Source organism: Podarcis gaigeae (assembly GCF_964106915.1).
Source record: "Podarcis gaigeae genome assembly, chromosome: 18".
Taxonomy (NCBI): Eukaryota; Metazoa; Chordata; class Lepidosauria; order Squamata; family Lacertidae; genus Podarcis; species Podarcis gaigeae.
Window position 1 is genome coordinate 5,473,322 of NC_139696.1, and position 21,523 is coordinate 5,494,844.

General features: G+C 44.6%; 1 protein-coding gene across 3 annotated transcripts in view; it reads right to left on the reverse strand.

Moving 5' to 3' along the window:
• CERS4 (ceramide synthase 4) overlaps window positions 1-21,523 on the reverse strand; it is a 107,163-nt gene that overhangs the window by 12,783 nt on the left and 72,857 nt on the right. For all 3 annotated transcript variants that reach the window (XM_083720622.1, XM_083720621.1, XM_083720620.1), the window contains exons 3-5: window positions 12,410-12,527; window positions 10,920-11,038; window positions 1,460-1,517 (exon numbers count right to left, since the gene is read on the reverse strand). In XM_083720622.1, the coding sequence (XP_083576748.1) occupies window positions 1,460-1,517; window positions 10,920-11,038; window positions 12,410-12,527 (295 nt within the window). The remainder of the gene's footprint in view (window positions 1-1,459; window positions 1,518-10,919; window positions 11,039-12,409; window positions 12,528-21,523) is intronic.

A 21,523-nucleotide genomic window follows, 5' to 3' on the forward strand; every position in this document is an offset into this window, starting at 1 on the left:
AGGGACCGAGCAACGGGAGCTCACCCCGTCGCAGGGATTCGAACCGCCAACCTTCTGATCGGCAAGTGCTAGGCTCTGTGGTTTAACCCAGTGTTCCCCAACCTTGGGCCTCCAGCTGTTTTTGGACTACAACTCCCATCATCCCTCGCTAGCAAGACCAGTGGTCAAGGATGATGGGAATTGTAGTCCAAAAACAGCTGGAGGCCCAAGGTTGGGGAACACTGGTTTAACCCACAGCACCACCCCATCCCTTTACAACAAATACATCATTATTAATATCACTTCGTTATCCGCGACTTCCCTTCCCCTGTTTTCCACGGTTCATTAAAATTTCCCCTATTCGACTGCATATCCGAAATATCCCTTTAGCCTTCGATTTCTGCCTTCTGTCTTATTTCATTTTATTAATCTTTCTGTGCTCTGATTATTCTAATAATCTGCTGGCGTATTAAGATGTTTACAAAATTTCCTTCACGTATTCCACAAATTTCCCCCGGTCCTTTCTTAAAAGCCGCCCATTCACAGCGCCTCTGTGTAATCTGCGGGTGACCGCAGTCCGACTGCCCTCAAATGTGCTGAGCAATAGATTTTCTAACGGTAAAACCTCTGTTTTATGCGCATGTGACAACAAATCAATAGAATCCCTTTATCATATCTTGTTTAATTGTCCTTTATATATTGTTCCCCGATCAAGGAGTTCAATCATTCTGGAAATTGCTGCTAAACCACCTGAATTACATCTAGCCTATCTACTCCAGGACATTGACTCTTATAGAACATTACAGGTTGCCAGATTCCTGAATTCAGTTCTTTCATATAAAAGACTTCATGGAATGCTGCATGACTATTAAAAATCTAGTAAACTCTATGCGCCATCTTTATATTCAAGGCCACAATACGGTACGTCTAGAGATTGTATGTAATGCAAAGGAGATTATGTGTTGAAATATTTTAGTTGATATTTTAGAATGCAAAATGCTATTTTATTTATTGATTGGTTTTACCTTGTGGGCTTATAGCCGAATAAAGTATTATCTATCTATCTATCTATCTATCTATCTATCTATCTATCTATCTATCTCTATCTATCATCTATCTATATCTATCTATCTATCTATCTATCTATCTATCTATCTATCTTTCAAAGTTGTTGTTAGATGTATTGTTAGATGTATTCTTTCTGTTGTTAGATGTATTGGTTTTTATGTTTCTGTGCTTTTAGGTTTGTACACATTTTATGGGCTAATAGCCGTAAATAAATAAATTTGAAATTTGAAAATCTTTCAAAGACATCTGAAGGCAGCCCTGTTTAGAGAAGTTTTTAATATTTAGTGCTGTTTTGTTTTTAACACTTGATTGGAAGCCGCCCAGAGTGGCTGGGGAAACTCAGCCAGATGGGCGGGGTATAAATAATAAATTATTATTATTATTATTATAAAGTGTTGTTGTTGCAACTCACGTCGTGAAGGACTGCCATACCGGTGCAAAAGGACGTGTAATAAAACGTGCACCTCCAGCTGGAAGAGAATAAGAAAAATCAGGGCAGATCTGTGAATTTATGACTTGGGAGCAGGACTAAGTCGGACGAACACCAAACAAGAGTCCAATGGATACAACTTGTTTGTTTGTTTTAATAAATAATAAATTTTATTAGGATTTTCCAAACAACAAAAACACAAAAAATATCAAAAAATAACAAGACACAAAACACAAAAACCAGTAAAACAAATCCATATCTTACAAGTTAATAATATAAACACTAAAAACAAAAAAACAAAATTGACTTCCACCAATCCCACAGCACCTCCTTTACCTCTCATTGTGTCTTCCTGATTTCTTTATCATCTCTATCCTAACATCTAGATATAAATCCCTCTTTCTTATCCTTTTACGTCACAAGGTTATTCCAGACTCGGCCAGATTTCTGTCCTCGAACCTTGGCTTTTAAGGTATTCATTTAGGCACTCACATTCCTTTTTCACTTCACTTTTCGGTTTTCGTCTTCTTATATCTGTCAATTTGGCTAATTCTAAATATTCTGAAAACTTACATAACCATTCTCCCCTGGTGGGTAACTGATTCCCTTCACTGGATACTGTGATAGGAATTTTATGGTCTTAGATACAGTGGTGCCTCGCAAGACGAAAATAATCCGTTCCGCGAGTCTCTTCGTCTAGCGGTTTTTTCGTCTTGCGAAGCAACCCTATTAGCGGCTTAGCGGCTTAGCGCTATTAGTGGCTTAGCGGCTATTAAAGGCTTAGGGCTTAGCGGCTAAAAGGCTATTAGCGGCTTAGCGGCTTAGAAAAAGGGGGGGAAAGCGAAAAAAATCGCAAGACTCGCAAGACGTTTTCATCTTGCGAAGAAAGCCCATAGGGAAATTCGTCTTGCGAAGCGCATTGAAAAATGGAAAACCCTTTCGTCTAGAGGGTTTTTCGTCTTGCAAGGCGTTCGTCTTGCGGGGCACCACTGTATATGGTAATGTTCATAAGTGTACCAACCAAGCACGTACATAGATCAGCACAGGAAGATGGAACTGGAACCATTTTGATTCCTAAACTGAATAAATGTTTTCTCTGCAAGGTCAAAGTGGGAAACCTCCCCATTGTCTTTTCCTTCACAAATCCTGTCTTAAGGGTATGTCTGTGTTTGAATAAGGTGTGAGCCTGTGACCTGGCCCAGGAACTAAGTATTTATCATTACAAAAGACTGGCCAGGCTCCCCAGGCAATCCAGTCAAGTAACCTGCCAGACAGGAGATAAACAAGGACAGGAGAAAAACAACATTCAAATTTCTGTTTTAGACGCCTTTTCTGTGATGTAGGTGTGATGTATCTGGGGGGTGGTCTTAGGTTACACCCCTTCTGTGATGTATGTATGATGTTTCTGGGGGTGGTCTTGATCTACAGGGTGGCAATTTCAAAAGTCTTTATAAGGCCTTGCATGCTATTTTTCTGGGTTCCTCCTCCTCTCCTGCGGGTGAGGAGAGCACCCGGTTGCAACAGCTTTAATAAAGATCAGGCTTACTAGCTGCTTTGCTTCTCAATATTCTCTGGTTGGCCTCTGTTATTCTCTCCTACCAATAGGGAACCTATGTAAGGACTCTATATGGGCTCTTAGATACCCTATAAGGGAAAAGGGCAATTTTTGTTTACAAGAATACAACTTGAGTTCTCCCAATATTCCGCAAAGCGGTTTTGTCTAACGGCACATTTTTTATAAGCTAACTTCGCTAATCTGTGGGTTTTTGTTGTTGTTATGCACACTTCTTCCTAGTAGAATTACTTTTGTGCAGGTTACTTGCCTGGAGATCTGCGCTGCAAAAATTCTGGGAAGCGTGAATTTTGGAAAGACGGCAGGGTTTCAAGCCCATATATTGTGCATATTAAAAAAGGTTTGGCTTAGAATGTGCATTGAATTGAGTTTCACCCACATTCCTAATTCAGATACACGTTTTGTCTCATTCAGTGCCGGATTTACGTACCGTATTTTTTGCTCTATAAGACTCACTTTTTCCCTCCTGAAAAGTAAGGGGAAATGTGTGTGCGTCTTATGGAGCGAATGCAGGCTGCACAGCTATCCCAGAAGCCAGAACAGCAAGAGGGATTGCTGCTTTCACTGCGCAGCAATCCCTCTTGCTGTTCTGGCTTCTGAGATTCAGAATATGTTTTTTCTTGTTTTCCTCCTCCAAAACCTAGGTGCGTCTTGTGGTCCGGTGCATCTTATAGAGCGAAAAATACAGTATAAGCTAAACAAGCTATAGCTTAGGGCCCCACTCTCTTGGGGGCCCCCCAAAAAATTTAAAGGAAAAAACCAGCCTGGATGTAGATTTCCAAAATATAAGATAAAAAACAAATAAAACCTATATACAGCAACAATGGCAAATGGCTTGAGATACCGATTAGGTCCATCAATTACCATATAGCATATAATCGACACAAAAAACAGCGGCAATTTGTTGTTGACAAAGGACAGCTGGCCCCATTACCTTCAGTAGCTCAGGGCCTCATCAAACATAAATCCCGCCCTGGTCTAATTGTACAGATTTCTAAGTGCGTATCATGTTCAGAGACGTTTTTAATGTTTGATGTTTCATGGTGTTTTTAATATTCTGTTGGGAGCCGCCCAGAGTGGCTGGGGAAACCCATTCAGATGGGCGGGGTATAAATTATTATTATTATTATTATTATTATTATTATTATTATTATTATTATGCTAGATGAGGGTGGTCCAACTTTTTATACCGAGTGGGTTGCAAGAAGTGCTTTGACACAGAACCCAGAGACCGTACACTGAATTAAATGCCCATATCTCACATTAAAGTGTTGGCAATATATCTATTATTATTTAATAGGCACAATTACTGTGTACATTGCGGCAGCCTTTGGCTATGTGCAATAAAACTGACTGAGACTGAATAGGCACAATTAATATATTTAAATGTAATCAAATATGTACAATTAAACACACAATTAATAGATTGAATGAATTTAAAAACAAATTTGATACGCCATCAGTTGCATGTGCTTTCGTCGACAGCACATGACACAAAAAGATGTTTAAGGCTTTAGGATGTTGCTAGATAATTCAGTTGCTTCTGCATTTTGGTGCTCTATTCAGATGAGGAAATACGAAGGATAATAAAGTTCTGCTTTTGTGTACTATGCTCAAACCTCTATTGGCATACGGACAAGATTGCAGCAGAGCTGAGTGCAATAAAACCGCTCTGCAAAATTTGCATCTAATACTTTTGTTAATGTTGCATAATGTTCACAAACCCTCGTGTTGCAAAAACCTGGCTGCTATCTCCATCAAATCTCCATCCTGAGTAAACACCAGGAAGGATAACTTTTATCTGAGGTCCCTGTAACAGCCAACTCATTAGCGAATTTAGATTGAACCACCGGGGACTAAGCAAAACAACACACAGGGCTGAGTCTAGATTACCGTATTTTTCGTCCCATAGGACGCTCCGTCCCATAGGACGCACCTAGTTTTTTTGGGGGAAAATAAAGGGAATTTCCCCCCTTTATTTCCCCCCCAAAACCAGGTCAGGGAAACTGAACCAGGATGAGGAACAGCGGGATGGCAGCGCTGTGCCTCCCTGCTGTCCCCCGAGCTTGTGGGGCTGGCCGATGTCTGCCCGGCGCGCGGGACGCTCTGCTTCAGGGCGCTCCATGCGCCGGGCGGCAGGCTACTATCCGCAGCGTGGGGAACCCTGTGGGGAACTGCTGCAGGGCTCCCCACGCTGCGGATGCCTGTCCGGCGAGCGGGGCGCTCTGCTTCAGGGCGCTTTGCGTGCCAGGCAGCAGGCTGCTATCCGCAGCCTAGACAGCCCTGGGGGAACTCCGCAGGGCTCCCAAGCCTTGTGGATAGCTTCTTGAAGCCTGGAGAGCGAGAGGGGTCGGTGCGCACCGACCCCTCTCGCTCTCCAGGCTTCAGCGAATGCCTGCATTCGCCCCATAGGACGCACCCAGATTTCCCCTTCATTTTTGGAGGGGAAAAAGTGCATCCTATAGGGCGAAAAATATGGTATATGGTAAAGGTAAAGGTCCCTTTGACAGTTAAGTCCAGTCGTTTATGACTCTGGGGTTGCGGCGCTCATCTCGCTTTACTGGCCGAGGGAGCCGGCGTTTGTCCGCAGACAGTTTTTCCAGGTCATGTGGCCAGCATGACTAAGCCGCTTCTGGCGAAACCAGAGCAGAGCACGGAAATGCCATTTACCTTCCGATTGGCAAGCCCTAGGCTCTGTGGTTTAACCCGCAGTGCCACCCGCGTCCCACATACCCATCTTCAAATGATCTCAAGAGCTGTGAAGTGGAGCAATTTGTTTTCTCCTGCTCCGGAGGGCAGGACTCGAACCCATGGCTTCCAGTTGCAAGAGGGGAGATTCTGACTCAACATCAGGAAGAGCTTTCTGGCAGCAAGAGCAGTTTGACAGTGGGAACGTTCTCCCTTGGGAGGTGGTGGACTCTCCTTCCTCAGAGATTTTTAAGCAGAGGTTGGATGTCCATCTGTCATGGACTCTTGAGCTGTGATCCGTGCATTGCAGGGGGTTGGACTAGATGGCCCTTGGGGTCCCTACAGTTGTATGATTCGAAAAGCGAATACTGATCATATTCACCGGACTGATATCTGTTCTAGACCTGAGATGAGTAAGGGAACATTTTTGTGCTTATGCTCCTGTTTCCATTTCTGTTTAAGTCCTCTGGCACTCCTGAAGGCACTAACATCCTGATCAGCTCTAAAAATGTCTTAAAAGGTAAAGGTAAAGGGACCCCTGACCATTAGGTCCAGTCGTGGCCGACTCTGGGGTTGTGGCGCTCATCTCGCTTTACTGGCTGAGGGAGCCGGCGTACAGCTTCCGGGTCATGTGGCCAGCAGGACTAAGCCGCTTTTGACGAAACCAGAGAAGCGCACAGAAACGCCGTTTACCTTCCCGCCGGAGCGGTACCTGTTTATCTACTTGTACTTTGACGTGCTTTCAAACTGCTAGGTGGGCAGGAGCAGGGACTGAGCAATGGGAGCTCACCTCATTGCGGGGATTCGAACCGCCAACCTTCTGATCGGCAAGCCCTAGGCTCTGTGGTTTAACCCACAGCGCCACCATTTTAATATTTTGTTGGAAGCTGCCCAGAGTAGCTGGGAAAACCCAGCCAGATGGGCAGGGTATAAATAATAAATTATTATAATATTATTATTCTTAACCCCATCGCGGGGATTCGAACTGCCTACCTTCTGATCAGCAAGCCCAAGAGGCTCAGTGGTTTAGACCACAGCACCACCCACATCCCTGTTATCATGTCTATGGGAAATCAAAACTCCAAAGGTAAAATGATCTGCTTTAGAAGTAAACCCACATTAAAGGGAGGGGAGTGGAATTATTCTTAATCTTGCATTCTATCATTTGGCCGTCCACTTGAAAGCGATTGCTTAAGCAACAAATGATCATGCCCCTTAAGGAAAGGGTATTGGTAACAGACTGTTCTAGGTCAGTGTTAGCAATTTTACTTTTGGTAAGGATGAGATAAACCATAATTAAAATGTTCCGGCATCTTGGGTCACACAGAGGCAGCAGCAGCAGCACAAACTGTTCAGGAGAACATTTAGTCAAAATATGTATCTGAAGAAGTGTGCATGCACACAAAAGCTTATACCATGAACAAACTAAAGGTAAAGGTAAAGGGACCCCTGACCATTAGGTCCAGTCGTGGCCGACTCTGGGGTTGCAGCGCTCATCTCCCTTAATTGGCCGAGGGAGCCGGCGTACATCTTCCAGGTCATGTGGCCAGCATGACTAAGCCACTTCTGGCGAACCAGAGCAGCGCACAGAAACGCCGTTTACCTTCCCGCCAGAGTGGTACCTATTTATCTACTTGCAGTTTGACGTGCTTTCGAACTGCTAGGTTGGCAGGAGCAGGGACTGAGCAATGGGAGCTCACCCCGTCACGGGGATTCGAACCGCCAACCTTCTGATTGGCAAGTCCTAGGCTCTGTGGTTTAACCCACAGCGACACCCGCATCCCTTAAGAACAAACTTAGTTGGTCTCTAAGGTGCTACTGGACAATTTTTTTAAAAAAATTAAAATACATATTGACTGCGTCAGACCAACACAGTTACCTACCCGAGTCAAAATATGTAGCTCTACTTGATTTTGCTAAAGGCAACAACACTCTATTTATTGGGTGCTGTTAACAGGATTCTGTAATAATAGGATCAGGTCGAAAGAAGCGAAGAAGAAGAAGAAGAAGAAGAAGAAGAAGAAGAAGAAGAAGAAGAAGAAGAAGAAGAAGAAGAAGAAGTAAAAAAGGAAAATAGGTATGGCACTTATTCCAGATCTAACAGCTTCACTTAAGAAGTTGTTGCTTTAAGGAAATTATGGTTCAGAACTGACAACTCTGACCAATGCAGACAAAGAAAATAGAATTGTGAACCCAAGGGTCTAGGGTTTCCTAAATTTGGGTCTGCAGCTGTTTCTGGACTACAATTCCCATCATCCCTGAGCACTGGTCCTGCTAACTGGGAATGGTGGGAGCTGTAGTCCCCCAAACAGCTGGAGTTTGGGAAACCCTGTTTTAGAGTCTCCAAGCCTTTTAAGCTTAAACATTAAGCGATAAACAACTACCTGACATTCAGAAGACATCTTAAGGCAGCCCTGTTCAGGGAAGTTTTTAACGTGTGATATTTTACTGTATTTTTGGTTTTTATGGAAGCCGCCCAGAGTGGCTGTGGAGGCCCAGCCAGATGGGCGGGGTATAAATAATAAATTATTATTATTATTATTATTATTATAAGCATTGCAATTTCTGGGTGAAATATCTTAAACCAGCCCACAAATGGAAGCAAGAAGAAATCCCAACGGAAGAAGAATGGCAAATAAAATTAATGGGCTATTCAGAATTGGATAAAATGACAGGAAGGATTCGAAACCTGCGGGACCAGAGATTTACGGAAGATCGGAAGAAGTATACGAATTATTTGAAGAGCAATTGTCATCCACAAATTACGTTAGTAGGACTGCAAGAAGTTTTGTAAGGAGAAAAATATGAAACCTTACGAAGTAGAAAAAGGATAGAGATCTTAGTTATGAGATTTAAATACAATAGGGAAAGTATGCTCAGTGGTACCTTGGGTTAAGTACTTAATTCGTTCCGGAGGTCCGTTCTTAACCTGAAACTGTTCTTAACCTGACGCACCACTTTAGCTAATGGGGCCTCCTGCTGCTGCTGCGCTGCCAGAGCACGATTTCTGTTCTCATCCTGAAGCAAAGTTCTTAACCTGAAGCACTATTTCTGGGTTAGCGGAGTCTGTAACCTGAAGCATATATAACCTGAAGTGTATGTAACCTGAGGTACCATTAAGAAATTAAGAAATGTATATAAATAGATTGGAAAATTTTCAGACAGCATTGATGGAAGTCAAAAAATTGTATAAGATGGAAAAGTATGCTTAATTACTGTTGAAAATGATACGTTAAAAAACTAATAAAATTATATATATATAAGAATATATATAATATATATATATAAATATATATATATATGCAGGTTTTGGTGTCCTCGGGTGTCTTCCCGTGTAAAAGTTGGGGTGTCTAGGCGACGTTTCGACGAGGTCTCACTCGTCATCTTCAGGCTGGTGCTTTCGGCTTCTTGTTACTGGAACAGAGCGGGATCTCAATGTTTGAGTTCCTATAAATACTGTAGAGGGGGTGTGGTGTCTAGCCTCCAATGTTCTGGGCAGAGAGGAAGTTCCCAGGCTAGTGTGCCTTTTCTTCTTTTGTTCTTTAATTACTTGAGAGATACCTTGAGTGATTTCTTGAGTGATATCCTGAGTACCACTTAGGTGGGTCATTAGGTGTGGATTAGTTGCTAAAGTCTTTGTGTCTTGACCTCTTGAACTTTGTGAAGAGTTTTCCTGAGAAGATGGCTGTATTGCACTTAGTTGTGCTTTGGCTTGGCTTCGTGTATAGGGGCGAGCTGTGGTTTTGTGGCTTGTGTCAGCCAGATCTGTGTAGGGATTGCAGGGGGGTGCAGCATCCGGAGGTGCCACCATGGATTGGCTACTGGATGGTGTCAGTAATTCATCTGTGGAGAGGGTCTGGGTTTGGGTCTGGTGTGGTTGATTGGTGTTGGCGTTCTGTGTGCCTCTGGATCTGGTGTCAGTTTTTGTGGGGAGGGCTAATTTCCAGATGTCTGGCAAGCGGGATGTGTCGTCACGCTTGTTCATGTTGTGAGGGTGTTTCTCTATCTCGATGGCTTCCATGATTATTCTCTTGTGGTGATGTTCCGTGTTAAAGAGCAATTTGGAATCTGCAAAATTAATTTCGTGTCCTGTTTCTTTCATGTGTTGGAAAAGAGAGGAAGTTTTTTCTTCTTTTTTGACGGCATTCTTGTGTTCTGCGATACGTGCATTTATTCGTCTGTTTGTTTGTCCAATGTACGTGGCTGGGCAGACTTTGCAGGGTATTTCATAGATCCCTTGGTTTTCCAACTGGATTTTATCCTTGGGGTTTCTGAGGATATTGGCTATTTTTTGGTTGGTGCAAAAGGCTGTTTTGATATTGTGTTTATGGAGGATTTTGCTAATTTTATCTGTAGTGCCCTTGATATAAGGAAGGAGGGCCATGCCATTGTTTTCTTCTGTGTCTTGGTTTTTGGGGGGTGTTTCCTTTTGGATTAGCTTCGTAATCCTGTTTTGCTGGTATCCATTGGCAATTAACACATTTGAGAGATTCTGTAACTCAGTTGTCAAGTGGTCTTTGTCAGCCAGGCGTTTGGTTCTGGAGATGAGAGTCTTGGCTACGGAGTTTATTTGTGCAGGGTGGTGGTGTGATTGTGCATGTAAGTAGCGGTTGGTGTGTGTTTTTTTCTGGTAGATAGTGTGTCCTAGGGAGCCATCAGGTTTTTTGTAGATTAGGACAAAGCACAACTAAGTGCAATACAGCCATCTTCTCAGGAAAACTCTTCACAAAGTTCAAGAGGTCAAGACACAAAGACTTTAGCAACTAATCCACACCTAATGACCCACCTAAGTGGTACTCAGGATATCACTCAAGAAATCACTCAAGGTATCTCTCAAGTAATTAAAGAACAAAAGAAGAAAAGGCACACTAGCCTGGGAACTTCCTCTCTGCCCAGAACATTGGAGGCTAGACACCACACCCCCTCTACAGTATTTATAGGAACTCAAACATTGAGATCCCGCTCTGTTCCAGTAACAAGAAGCCGAAAGCACCAGCCTGAAGATGACGAGTGAGACCTCGTCGAAACGTCGCCTAGACACCCCAACTTTTACACGGGAAGACACCCGAGGACACCAAAACCTGCATTCCTGTACCCGTGAAAATCTACGAAAGCAAATATATATATATATATATATAAAAGAAATATCTTAAACCATGTGCAAGTTTTGATATTTCTTACCTGGCTTCGCAGAACTTCTTGGTCAAGCTAGGCCGGTCCTGGTTACGGCGATATCGGAACCATCGCTCCACCTGCCTGGGCTGTAAGTCGCACTGTTTGGCCAGACCGACGAGCTCGCCCTGAAAAAGAGGCCGGGGAACAGGTAGATTGCAGCAGATCACGGGAAATACCTCCCCCCCAATCTAAAAAACTCAACGTCTTTTGCTTCCTAAAAAAAGCTCAACAGCTCTGGCAGATCATCGCCAGTTTTGTTATAGTGGGAGCAGATCTAAGTCTCTTGAAAGTTGGATGTCAGGTGATTGGCAGGTGGGCGTGGCTTGGCGGACTGTCGGTCAGGTGATTGACAGGTGTGTTATCCCACCCACCTATCAAGGTTGGCCCCTGGAGGGAAACGGGGATACAGACAGCGATCTGGCCCACCAGGCCAAAAAGGTTCAACACCCCTGCTTTAAGTTTTAGCTATGGTTTATTACAGATGGCTAACGTGGCTAATATAGAGGGACGCGGGTGGCGCTGTGGGTTAAACCACAGAGCCTAGGACTTGCCGATCAGAAGATTGGCAGTTCGAATCCCCGCAATGACAGGGTGAGCTCCCGTTGCTCAGTCCCAGCTCCTGCCAACCTAGCAGTTCGAAAGCACACCAGTGCAAGTAGATAAATAGGTACCGCTCCGGTGGGAAGGTAAACGGCGTTTCCATGCGCTGCTCTGGTATCACCAGAAGCGGCTTAGTCATGCTGGCCACATGACCCGGAAGCTGGACGCCGGCTCCCTTGGCCAGTAAAGCGAGATGAGCGCCGCAACCCCAGAGTCGGCCACAACTGGACCAGAAACTACAACTAATCCAGAATGCGGCAGCTAGACTGGGGACTGGGAGCAGCTGCCGGGATCATATAACACCATTCATGAAAGACCTCCATTGGCTCCCAGTATGTTTCTGAGCACCATTCAAAGTGTTGGTGCTGACTTTGAAAGCCCTAAACAGCCTCAGCCCAGTAGACCTGAAGGAGCGTCTCCACCTCCATCGCTCAGCCCGGACACTGAGGTCCAGCTCCGAGGGCCTTCTGGCAGTTCCCTCCCTGCGAGTAGTGAGCTTACAGGGAACCAGGCAGAAGGCCTTCTCGGTGGTGGCACCCGCCCTGTGGAATGCCCTTCCTTCAGATGTCAAGGAAAGAAACAACTATCTGACTCTTAGAAGACATCTGAAGGCAGCCCTGTTTAGGGAAGTTTTTAATGTGTGACATTTTATTGTGTTTTCAGTATTGTCTTGGGAGCTGCCCAGAGTGGCAGGGGAAACCCAGCTAGATGAGTGGGGTATAAATAATATAATATTATTATTGTTGTTTCTCTATTTCGGAGGGGAGGTGCTGGTGTTGTACATTCACATTCCACTTTGTTTAGTGGCTGAAGAATAGCAAATCTGGCAGGAGAAAAACAGCCCTCCTTCTAGGACCCAGTAGAACCTGGTTGCAAAGACTACTGCAGCCACTTACCTCTTTGGGGCTTTTCCCTTGCGTGGTGTAAAAAGCTTCCAGGACGGGGTTCGGAGGAGCTTTCCTTCGTACTTTCTCCCTCAGTCCCATTTTTCTGCTCAGCGGCACAGCGACGATCCTACGGGGGAGAATAAGTCAGGTTAGCAGGCGTTGTTCTCTGCCTGGGTTTGGTCACAAGATGCCAGGAAAAGGAACAGAAGGCAACTTGGGGTCAAACACTGCTTGTTAGCCACTTGGGACGCGGGTGGCGCTGTGGGTTAAACCACAGAGCCTAGGACTTGCCAATCAGAAGGTCGGCGGTTCGAATCCCCACAATGACAGTGTGAGCTCCCGTTGCTCGATCCCTGCTCCTGCCAACCTAGCAGTTTGAAAGCACGTCAAAGTGCAAGTAGATAAATAGGTACCGCTCCGCCGGGAAGGTAAACGGCGTTTCCGTGCGCTGCTCTGGTTCGCCAGAAGTGGCTTAGTCCTGCTGGCCACATGACCCGGAAGCTGTACACCGGCTCCCTCAGCCAATAAAGCAAGATGAGCGCTGCAACCCCAGAGTCGGCCAAGACTGGACCTAATGGTCAGGGGTCCCTTTACATTACTGGAGTCACTACAGGTAGAACGAGGCTTCCTTGCTGTCGTCACAAGTAAAGGTAAAGGACCCCTGGATGGTTAAGTCCAGTCAAAGGCGACTAGGGGGTTGTGGCGCTCATCTCGCTTTCAGGCCGAGGGAGCCGGCGTTTGTCCACAGATTGTTTTCCGGGTAGGAGACAGGATTAACACTGGTTAAGAAAGTGAAATATTTAGGGGTTAACATGACTGCTAAGAATGTGAATCTATTTAAGGATAACTATGAAAAATGTTGGATTGAAGTGAAAAAGGACTTAGAAATATGGTCAAATCTGAAGTTATCACTGTTAGGCCGAATTGCTGTGATAAAAATGAACGTATTGCCAAGGATGCTATTTTTGTTTCAAACATTGCAAATCTTGGACAAAATGGACTGTTTCAAGAAGTGGCAGAGAGATATCTCCAAACTTGTCTGGCAGGGCAAGAAGCCTCGAATAAAATTTAAGATATTAACTGATGCTAAAGAAAGAGGTGGATTTGCCCTGCCAGACCTTAAACTTTATTATGAATCAGCCACTTTTTGCTGGCTGAGAGAATGGCTGCTTCTTGAAAATACTGATGTGTTGGACTTAGAAGGTTTCAACAATGTATTTGGTTGGCTGCATATCTGTGGTATGATAAGGTCAAAGCACATAAAGCGTTTAAAAACCATATTGTTAGAAAAGCACTGTTTAATGTCTGGATAAGATATAAGGACTTGTTAGAAAATAAAACCCCAAGATGGTTGTCACCAATGGAAGCGAAGGCTCAGAAAAAACTCATTATGGAGGCCAAATGGCCGAAATATTTGGAAATTCTGGAACAAGAGGGAGACAGATTAAAACTGCAGAGTTTTGAAAAATTAAAAAATAGAGTGCGAGACTGGCTCCATTACTACCAAATAATGGAGGCATATAATTTGGACAAAAAACTTGGCTTCCAGGTGGAAAAATCAAAATTGGAAACAGAATTGTTAGATCCCAAAGTTAAAAATTTGTTAAGAATGTATAACTTGCTGTTGAAATGAAACACTCAGGATGAAACGGTGAAATCAGCTATGATTAAATGGGCACAAGATGTTGGACACAACATTATGATGGCTGACTGGGAACAGTTATGGACCACAGGTATGAAGTTTACGGCATGTAATGCCTTAAGAGAGAATCTAATGAAAATGATCTGTAGGTGGTACATGACAGCAGTCAAGCTTGCAAAAATTTACCATTTGCCCGATAATAAATGTTGGAAATGTAATGAGACTAAAGGTACATTCTTTCACCTTTGGTGAACATGCCCAAGGATTAAGACGTTCTAGGAGATGATTTATAATGAAATGACAAAGGTATTTAAATATACCTTCCTGAAGAAACCAGAGGCCTTTCTCCTGGGCATGGTCGGCCAATTGGTGCCAAAGAAGGACAGAACTTTCTTTATGTATGCAACAACAGCAGCAAGAATACTCATCGCGAAGTATTGGAAGACACAAGATTTACCCACCCGGGAAGAATGGCAGATGAAGTTGATGGACTACATGGAACTGGCGGAAATGACTGGCAGAATCCGAGACCAGGGAGAAGAGTCGGTGGAGGAAGATTGGAAAAAATTTAAAGACTATTTACAGAAACACTGTAAAATTAATGAATGTTAGAAGGATGCTGGAATGAAGTTATATGGCTTTAGCAGAAATGTTATAAAGAATTAAGTAAAAATAGATTGTTAATGGGCCAAAGGGGAAAAAAGTAAGGTTAGATTGTGTTAAGATAAATTATAGGACAAAAATTGAGAAAGATGGAAAGGATTTGCTGAAATAGCTAACTGAACTAGAACACAAAAAAGGGAGGTGTGAGGAGGTCATTGAAACAAGTAAATGAAAGATAAGATATGGAAATATTGGATGTGTTTTTAATTGTTTCTGTTTTTTGTTTCTGTTTTGTCAAGATAAGTAGTATTTTTTGTTTTTCATGTATTGTATTGTATTGTTTTGCTTTAACTTTTTTTCTTCTTTTTGTAATCTTTAAACTCTTAATAAATATTATTTAAAAAAACAAACAAAAACAGATTGTTTTCCGGGTCATGTGGCCAGCAGGACTAAACTGCTTCTGGTGCAACGGGACACCGTGATGGAAACCAGAGCACACAGAAACACCGTTTACCTTCCCGCTGGAGTGATTTTATCTACTTGTGCTTTGACGTGCTTCCAAACTGCTAGGTTGGCAGGAGCTGGGACCGAGCAACAGGAGCTCACCCCGTCGCGGGGACTTGAACCGCCGACCTTTGGATCCCTGCTCCTGCCAACCTAGCAGTTTGAAAGCACGTCAAAGTGCAAGTAGATAAATAGGTACCCCTCCAGCGGGAAGGTAAACAGTGTTTCTGTGCGCAGCTCTGGTTTGCCAGAAGCGGCTTAGTCCTGCTGGCCACATGACCCGGAAGCTGTATGCCGGCTCCCTCAGCCAGTAAAGCGAGATGATCGCCGCAACCCCAGAGTCGGCCACGACCGGACCTAATGATCAGGGATCCCTTTACCTTTTACCAGCTCTATAATTCTGTCCCCTTTCACATGCCCAAAGCAGTTTCCAGAAAACTCTCAATATCCCTCGCTCCCGAAACCCTTTTTGCCTATAAAGCAGCCGCTCTGTAATGGAGCAATTATCTCTCTGAGCGATGCTCTCCGGCCTTTATAGAGATAGCTCATCAATAAATACTCATCTGGCTCTTCCTTTAAACCCCGCCGCCCCAGGGACTGGCTGCGCTTACAGAGAAGCAATTTAGCAATGCCTAAGGCAGGCTGTTGCAGCTTACAAGATGAAAATGTGAGGTGGAGGCTGGATCCAGTCCAGCACCCACAAGTTGCCAAAAAGAAAAGGCACTCTGCAGATGCTCGGAGGCAATGAGAGCAGTACATGTGCAAAGGATCTAGGAGTCTTGGTTGACCACAAACTTGACATGAGCCAACAGTGTGACGCGGCAGCTAAAAAAGCCAATGCAATTGTGGGCTGCATCAATAGGAGTATAGCATCTAGATCAAGGGAAGTAATAGTGCCACTGTATTCTGCTCTGGTCAGACCTCACCTGGAGCACTGTGCCCAGTTCTGGGCACCACAGTTCAAGAAGGACACTGACAAACTGGAAGGTGTCCAGAGGAGGGCAACCAAAATGGTCAAAGGCCTGGAAACGATGCCTTATGAGGAACGGCTAAGGGAGCTGGGCAAGTTTAGCCTGGAGAAGAGGAGGTGAAGGGGTGGTATGATAGCCATGTTCAAATATATAAAAGGATGTCCCATAGAGGAGGGAGAAAGGTTGTTTTCTGCTGCTCCAGAGAAGCAGACACGGACCAATGGCTCCAAACTACAAGAAAGAAGATTCCACCTAAACATTAGGAAGAACTTCCTGACCGTAAGAGCTGTTTGACAGTGGAATTTGCTGCCAAGGAGTGTGGTGGAGTCTCCTTCTTTGGAGGTCTTTAAGCAGAGGCTTGACAAGCATATGTCAGGAGTGCTCTGATGGTGTTTCCTGCTTGGCAGGGGGTTGGACTCGATGGCCCTTGTGGTCTCTTCCAACTCTATGATTCTATGATTCTATGAAAGACGTGGGTTGCAGAGAACTGGGTTCCAATCCCCCAACTACCTATAGGACCATAAGTCCAGCATCCTATTCCCATGACCACCTTGTGTCCCAAATGCAACATTACGACTGGGGGCAAGTTTCCCTCTGTAGAAGCTCAGTCCTGGCAAAAAACTCTTAATTATTGGTTCCGTCTAAATCTAAATCCACCCGGTCTACTGCCCTCAGTGACACAAGACCCCCATAAAAGTGTGTGGTCTAAAACTGCACCAAAAAATTCCTCTCCTTTTTAAAAAATAATAATTTTTATTAAGTTTCTTACAGATATAACACATATCACAACAAAAGAAAAACAGAGAAAAAGAAAAAAGACAAATCACAAATATAAACAAAAAAATAAAAATAAAAACAAGGTACCTAAATACCTAAACAAGCTAAACAACACAAACTAATTAATTATTTGGACTTCTAACCTTATAAACATATTTTGGGCGTCCTCTGAGCCCTCCCATCTGAATTTCCTTGTAATTAAAATGTAGCAGTTTTCTGGTATCATTTTTTAAAAACACAGTATTCCAATTAAAATAAAATTTCTTAACTTTCCTTTAGGTTCTAAATCTTATTTATTTAATTAACTCTTAATTTAATCCTAGGCCTAATCTGGTACTTTCAAGTAATTTCTAATTTTTGATATCACAATATTCATTCAAATAGTCCTTAAATTTCTTCCACTCTTCTTGGTATTCCTCTTCTTTTTGGTCGCGGATTCTTCCAGTAAGGTCAGCCAGCTCCATATATTCCATCGTTTTCATCTGCCATTCTTCCACAGTTGGTAATTCTTGTGTTTTCCATTTCTTGGCTATAAGAATTCGAGCAGCCAAAAATTCCCCTCCTGCGGACTCCACCTACATCAGCTTCTCACTATGGGGTTTATTAAAGCAAAAAAGCTAATTGGACAGCGTCTGAAGTACTTAGAGCAAAAGAACAATCTGGCCATTATAAAGAAACTCTGTCCTTGGTATGCCTTTCCCCCCCCTTCTCAGTTTGATTCCCTGGCACCATATTTGTATAAATTGTTGTTGTTGTTGTTTAGTTGTTTAGTCATGTCCACCTCTTCATGACCCCCTGGACCAGAGCACGCCAGGCACTCCTGTCTTCCACTGCCTCCCGCAGTTTGGGCAAACTCATGCTGGTAGCTTCGAGAACACTGTCCCACCATCTCGTCCTCTGTCGTCCCCTTCTCCTTGTGCCCTCCATCTTTCCCAACATGAGGGTCTTTTCCAGGGAGTCTTCTCTTCTCATGAGGTGGCCAAAGTCTTGGAGCCTCAGCTTCAGGATCTGTCCTTCCAGTGAGCACTCAGGGCTGATTTCCTTCCGAATGGAGAGGTTGGATCTTCTTGCAGTCCATGGGACTCTCAAGAGTCTCCTCCAGCACCATAATTCAAAGCATCAATTCTTCAGCCTTCTTTATGGTCCAGCTCTCACTTCCATACATCACTACTGGGAGAACCATAGCTTTAACTATACGGACCTTTGTTGGCAAGGTGCGTTTTGTACGTTATCCAATTTTAACCACACTCATTACAAAATGGCTCAAAATTTAAATAAACATAGAAAGGTGGACAATTTCTCATTACAAGTCTTCAGACAACCCCGCTAGTGGTGTTAATTGCTTGCAACAACCTTTCTAATATCGTGTAAATTTGCTCCAGTCCTTTTGGAATACTTGATCTTGCTGGTTCCGGATTTTCCCCGTCAGCTCTGCCAGTTCTGCAAAGTCCATCATCCTCATCTGCCCCTCTTCTTTTGCTGTTATTTCTTAATGTTTCCATTTTTGGGCCAAGAGGATTCTTGCCGCGGTTGTTGCATATCTACGTACATACGGGCCCGACTTTCCTGGTATGCCCCACGGAGGACCTTAAGGCCCACAAATGACAACATTTTGGAGGTCCCAGGCCACAAGGAGGTTAGATTGGTCTCAACTAGGGCCAGGGACTTTTCAGTACTGGCCCCGACTGGGTGGAACGCTCTGTCACAGGAGACTAGGGCCTTGCGGGACTTGACATCTTTCGGCAGGGCCTGCAAGACAGAGCTGTTCCACCAGGCCTTTGGTTTGGACTCAGTCTGAACCTTATGTTTTGATCTATGGGCTACTTTTAAAATGAGGCTGCATTTTAAATTGCATTTTAACCTGTGTTTTAAATTGCCCCCCCATTATGTTTTTACTGTAATTTTACTGGTGTTAGCCACCCTGAGAACAGCTCTGGCCGGGGGCGGGGGGGGGTATAAATAAAAATTATTATTATTATTATTATTATTATTATTATTATTATTATTATTATTGCATACAAAAACAGTCTTTTATCTTCCCTCTGTATCTCCTCACCCACCATCCCCAATAAAAAAGCTTCTGGTTTTTTTAAAAAAACAACAACAAAAGTATCTCTAAACATTTGCTTTAGCTCATTATATACCATTTCCATCAAGAAGGCTGATTGCCGAAGAATGGATGCTTTTGTATTCTGGTGCTGGAGGAGACTCTTGAGAGTCCCATGGACTGCAAGAAGATCAAACCTCTCCATTCTGAAGGAAATCAGCCCTGAGTGCTCACTGGAAGGACAGATCCTGAAGCTGAGACTCCAAGACTTTGGCCACCTCGTGAGAAGAGAAGACTCTCTGGAAAAGACCCTGATGTTGGGAAAGATGGAGGGCGCAAGGAGAAGGGGACGACAGAGGACGAGATGGTGGGACAGTGTTCTCGAAGCTCCCAGCATGAGTTTGACCAAACTGCGGGAGGCAGTGGAAGACAGGAGTGGCTGGCGTCCTCTGGTCCAGGGGGTCACCAAGAGTCGGACACGACTAAACAACTAAATAACAACAATACCATTTCCCAGAAAGCCTTTACCTCTTTACAAGTCCACCACATGCGGTAGAAGATACCTTCCCTTTCTTTACATTTCCGACAATTCCATGATTCTATGCTACACGGAAAGGGGCTTTACTGAGAAATCAGAACTGCTGTGGCACAAATGGGGACCTTTTCTGAAGCTGCCAATCTGTTGTGAGCTGCATTTGGTTCTCAAGAGGAGCTGGGAATGAATCATTTTATGGGCTTTTGCTGGAGGTGGTTTTCATAGGGCTTTAGGCCGATCTTTTTATTGCCTGTCGGGTTTTACGGAAAGAATGCGTCGCACCGAGGACTTGCAAAGGGGGGGGGAGGGCGGGTTTGCTCCAGGAAACAAAGCTGCCAGGAGCTCATGCGCCGAGAAATGAAATTCTGCAAAGATGGATGCCCCAGACAAATATCCTCATGCCCCGTCCGTGATGTCCTTTTCTGATCTTCCCTGTTTAAAAAGACGGTGTAATGCAGTGGTATCTCGGGTTAAGAACTTAATTCGTTCTGAAGGTCCGTTCTTAACCTGAAACTGTTCTTAACCTGAGGTACCACTTTAGCTAATGGGGCCTCCTGCTGCCGCCGCCGCACGATTTGTGTTCTCATCCTGAAGCAAAGTTCTTAACCCGAGGTACTATTTCTGGGTTAGCGGAGTCTGTAACCTGAAGCGTTTGTAACCTGAAGTGTCTGTAACCTGAGGTACCACTGTACATGGCTAGGCAAACTAAGGCCCAGGTGCCGGATGCGGCCCAATCGCCTTCTAAATCCGGCCCGCGGACGGTCCAGGAATCAGCATGTTTTTAAATGAGTAGAATGTGTCCTTTATTTAAAATGCATCTCTGGATTATTTGTGGGGCCTGCCTGGTGTTTTTACACGAGTAGAATGTGTCCCAGTGGTGTAGCGTGGGGGGTGCAAGGGGGCCCGGCCGCACCGGGTACAACATCTGGGGGTTAGGGTTAGGGGGCGCAAATCCACGGGTTAGGGGGCACAAATCCACGGGTTAGGGGGCGCAAATCCACGGGTTATGGGGCACAAATTACTTGCCTTGCCCCGGGTGCTGACAACCCATGCTACGCCACTGATGTGTCCTTTTATTTAAAATGCATCTCTGGGTTATTTGTGGGGCATAGGAATTCGTTCATTTTCTTTTCAAAGTATAGTCCGGCCCCCCACAAGGTCTGAGGGACAGTGGACCGGCCCCCTACTGAAAAAGTTTGCTGACCCCTGGTGTAATAGATCTATGGCAGACATGTCCTGGCGGTCAACCGCAATCAACAGGCAGATCCCGGGGTGGTTGCTGTTGATCGTGGCACCTATATTTGGGTCCGTGGCATGTTGTCAATCATTTCTTTCCTGGCGTGCGATTGACAGCGCTGGAGTTTAGGGTGAGCGGAGTTTTGCAACCCCCCCCCCCCATAAAAAGATCAACAACTCTTTCCACCCACCACCCCACGCACGCTCCTTCTCTGTCCCTGGGTAGATCACTGCCTTTTAATATATACTGGGAGTATATCGCAGTATCTTGAGAGCTGGGCGTGCCTGATCTATGGTATTAAATGTTTAGTAATATTGGGATTTAATTAGGACTCGTATGTTCTAACTGGGAGAGAAGACTGCCTTGATGTGACCTCAATAGGGATTTGTGGTGTTTAATTAGTATCTATGCGTAAGGACTGTGGGGGTTTGGGCTGGGTGTTCATCAGAATGCGGATGATACCCAGCTCTACCTCTCCTTTAAATCGGAACCAGTGAAGGCGGTGAAGGTCCTGTGTGAGTGCCTGGAGGCGGCTGGAGGATGGATGGCGGCTAACAGATTGAGGTTGAATCCTGACAAGACAAAAGTGCTGTTTCTGGGGGACAGGGGGCAGGCGGGTGTGGAGGACTCCCTGGTTCTGAATGGGGTAACTGTGCCCCTGAAAGACCTGGTGCGCAGCCTGGGAGTAATTTTGGACTCACAGCTGTCCATGGAGGTGCAGGTCAATTCCTCATCCAGGGAGGCTGTCTACCAGCTCCATCTGGTATGCAGGATGAGACCCTCCCTGCCCGCAGACTGTCTTGCCAG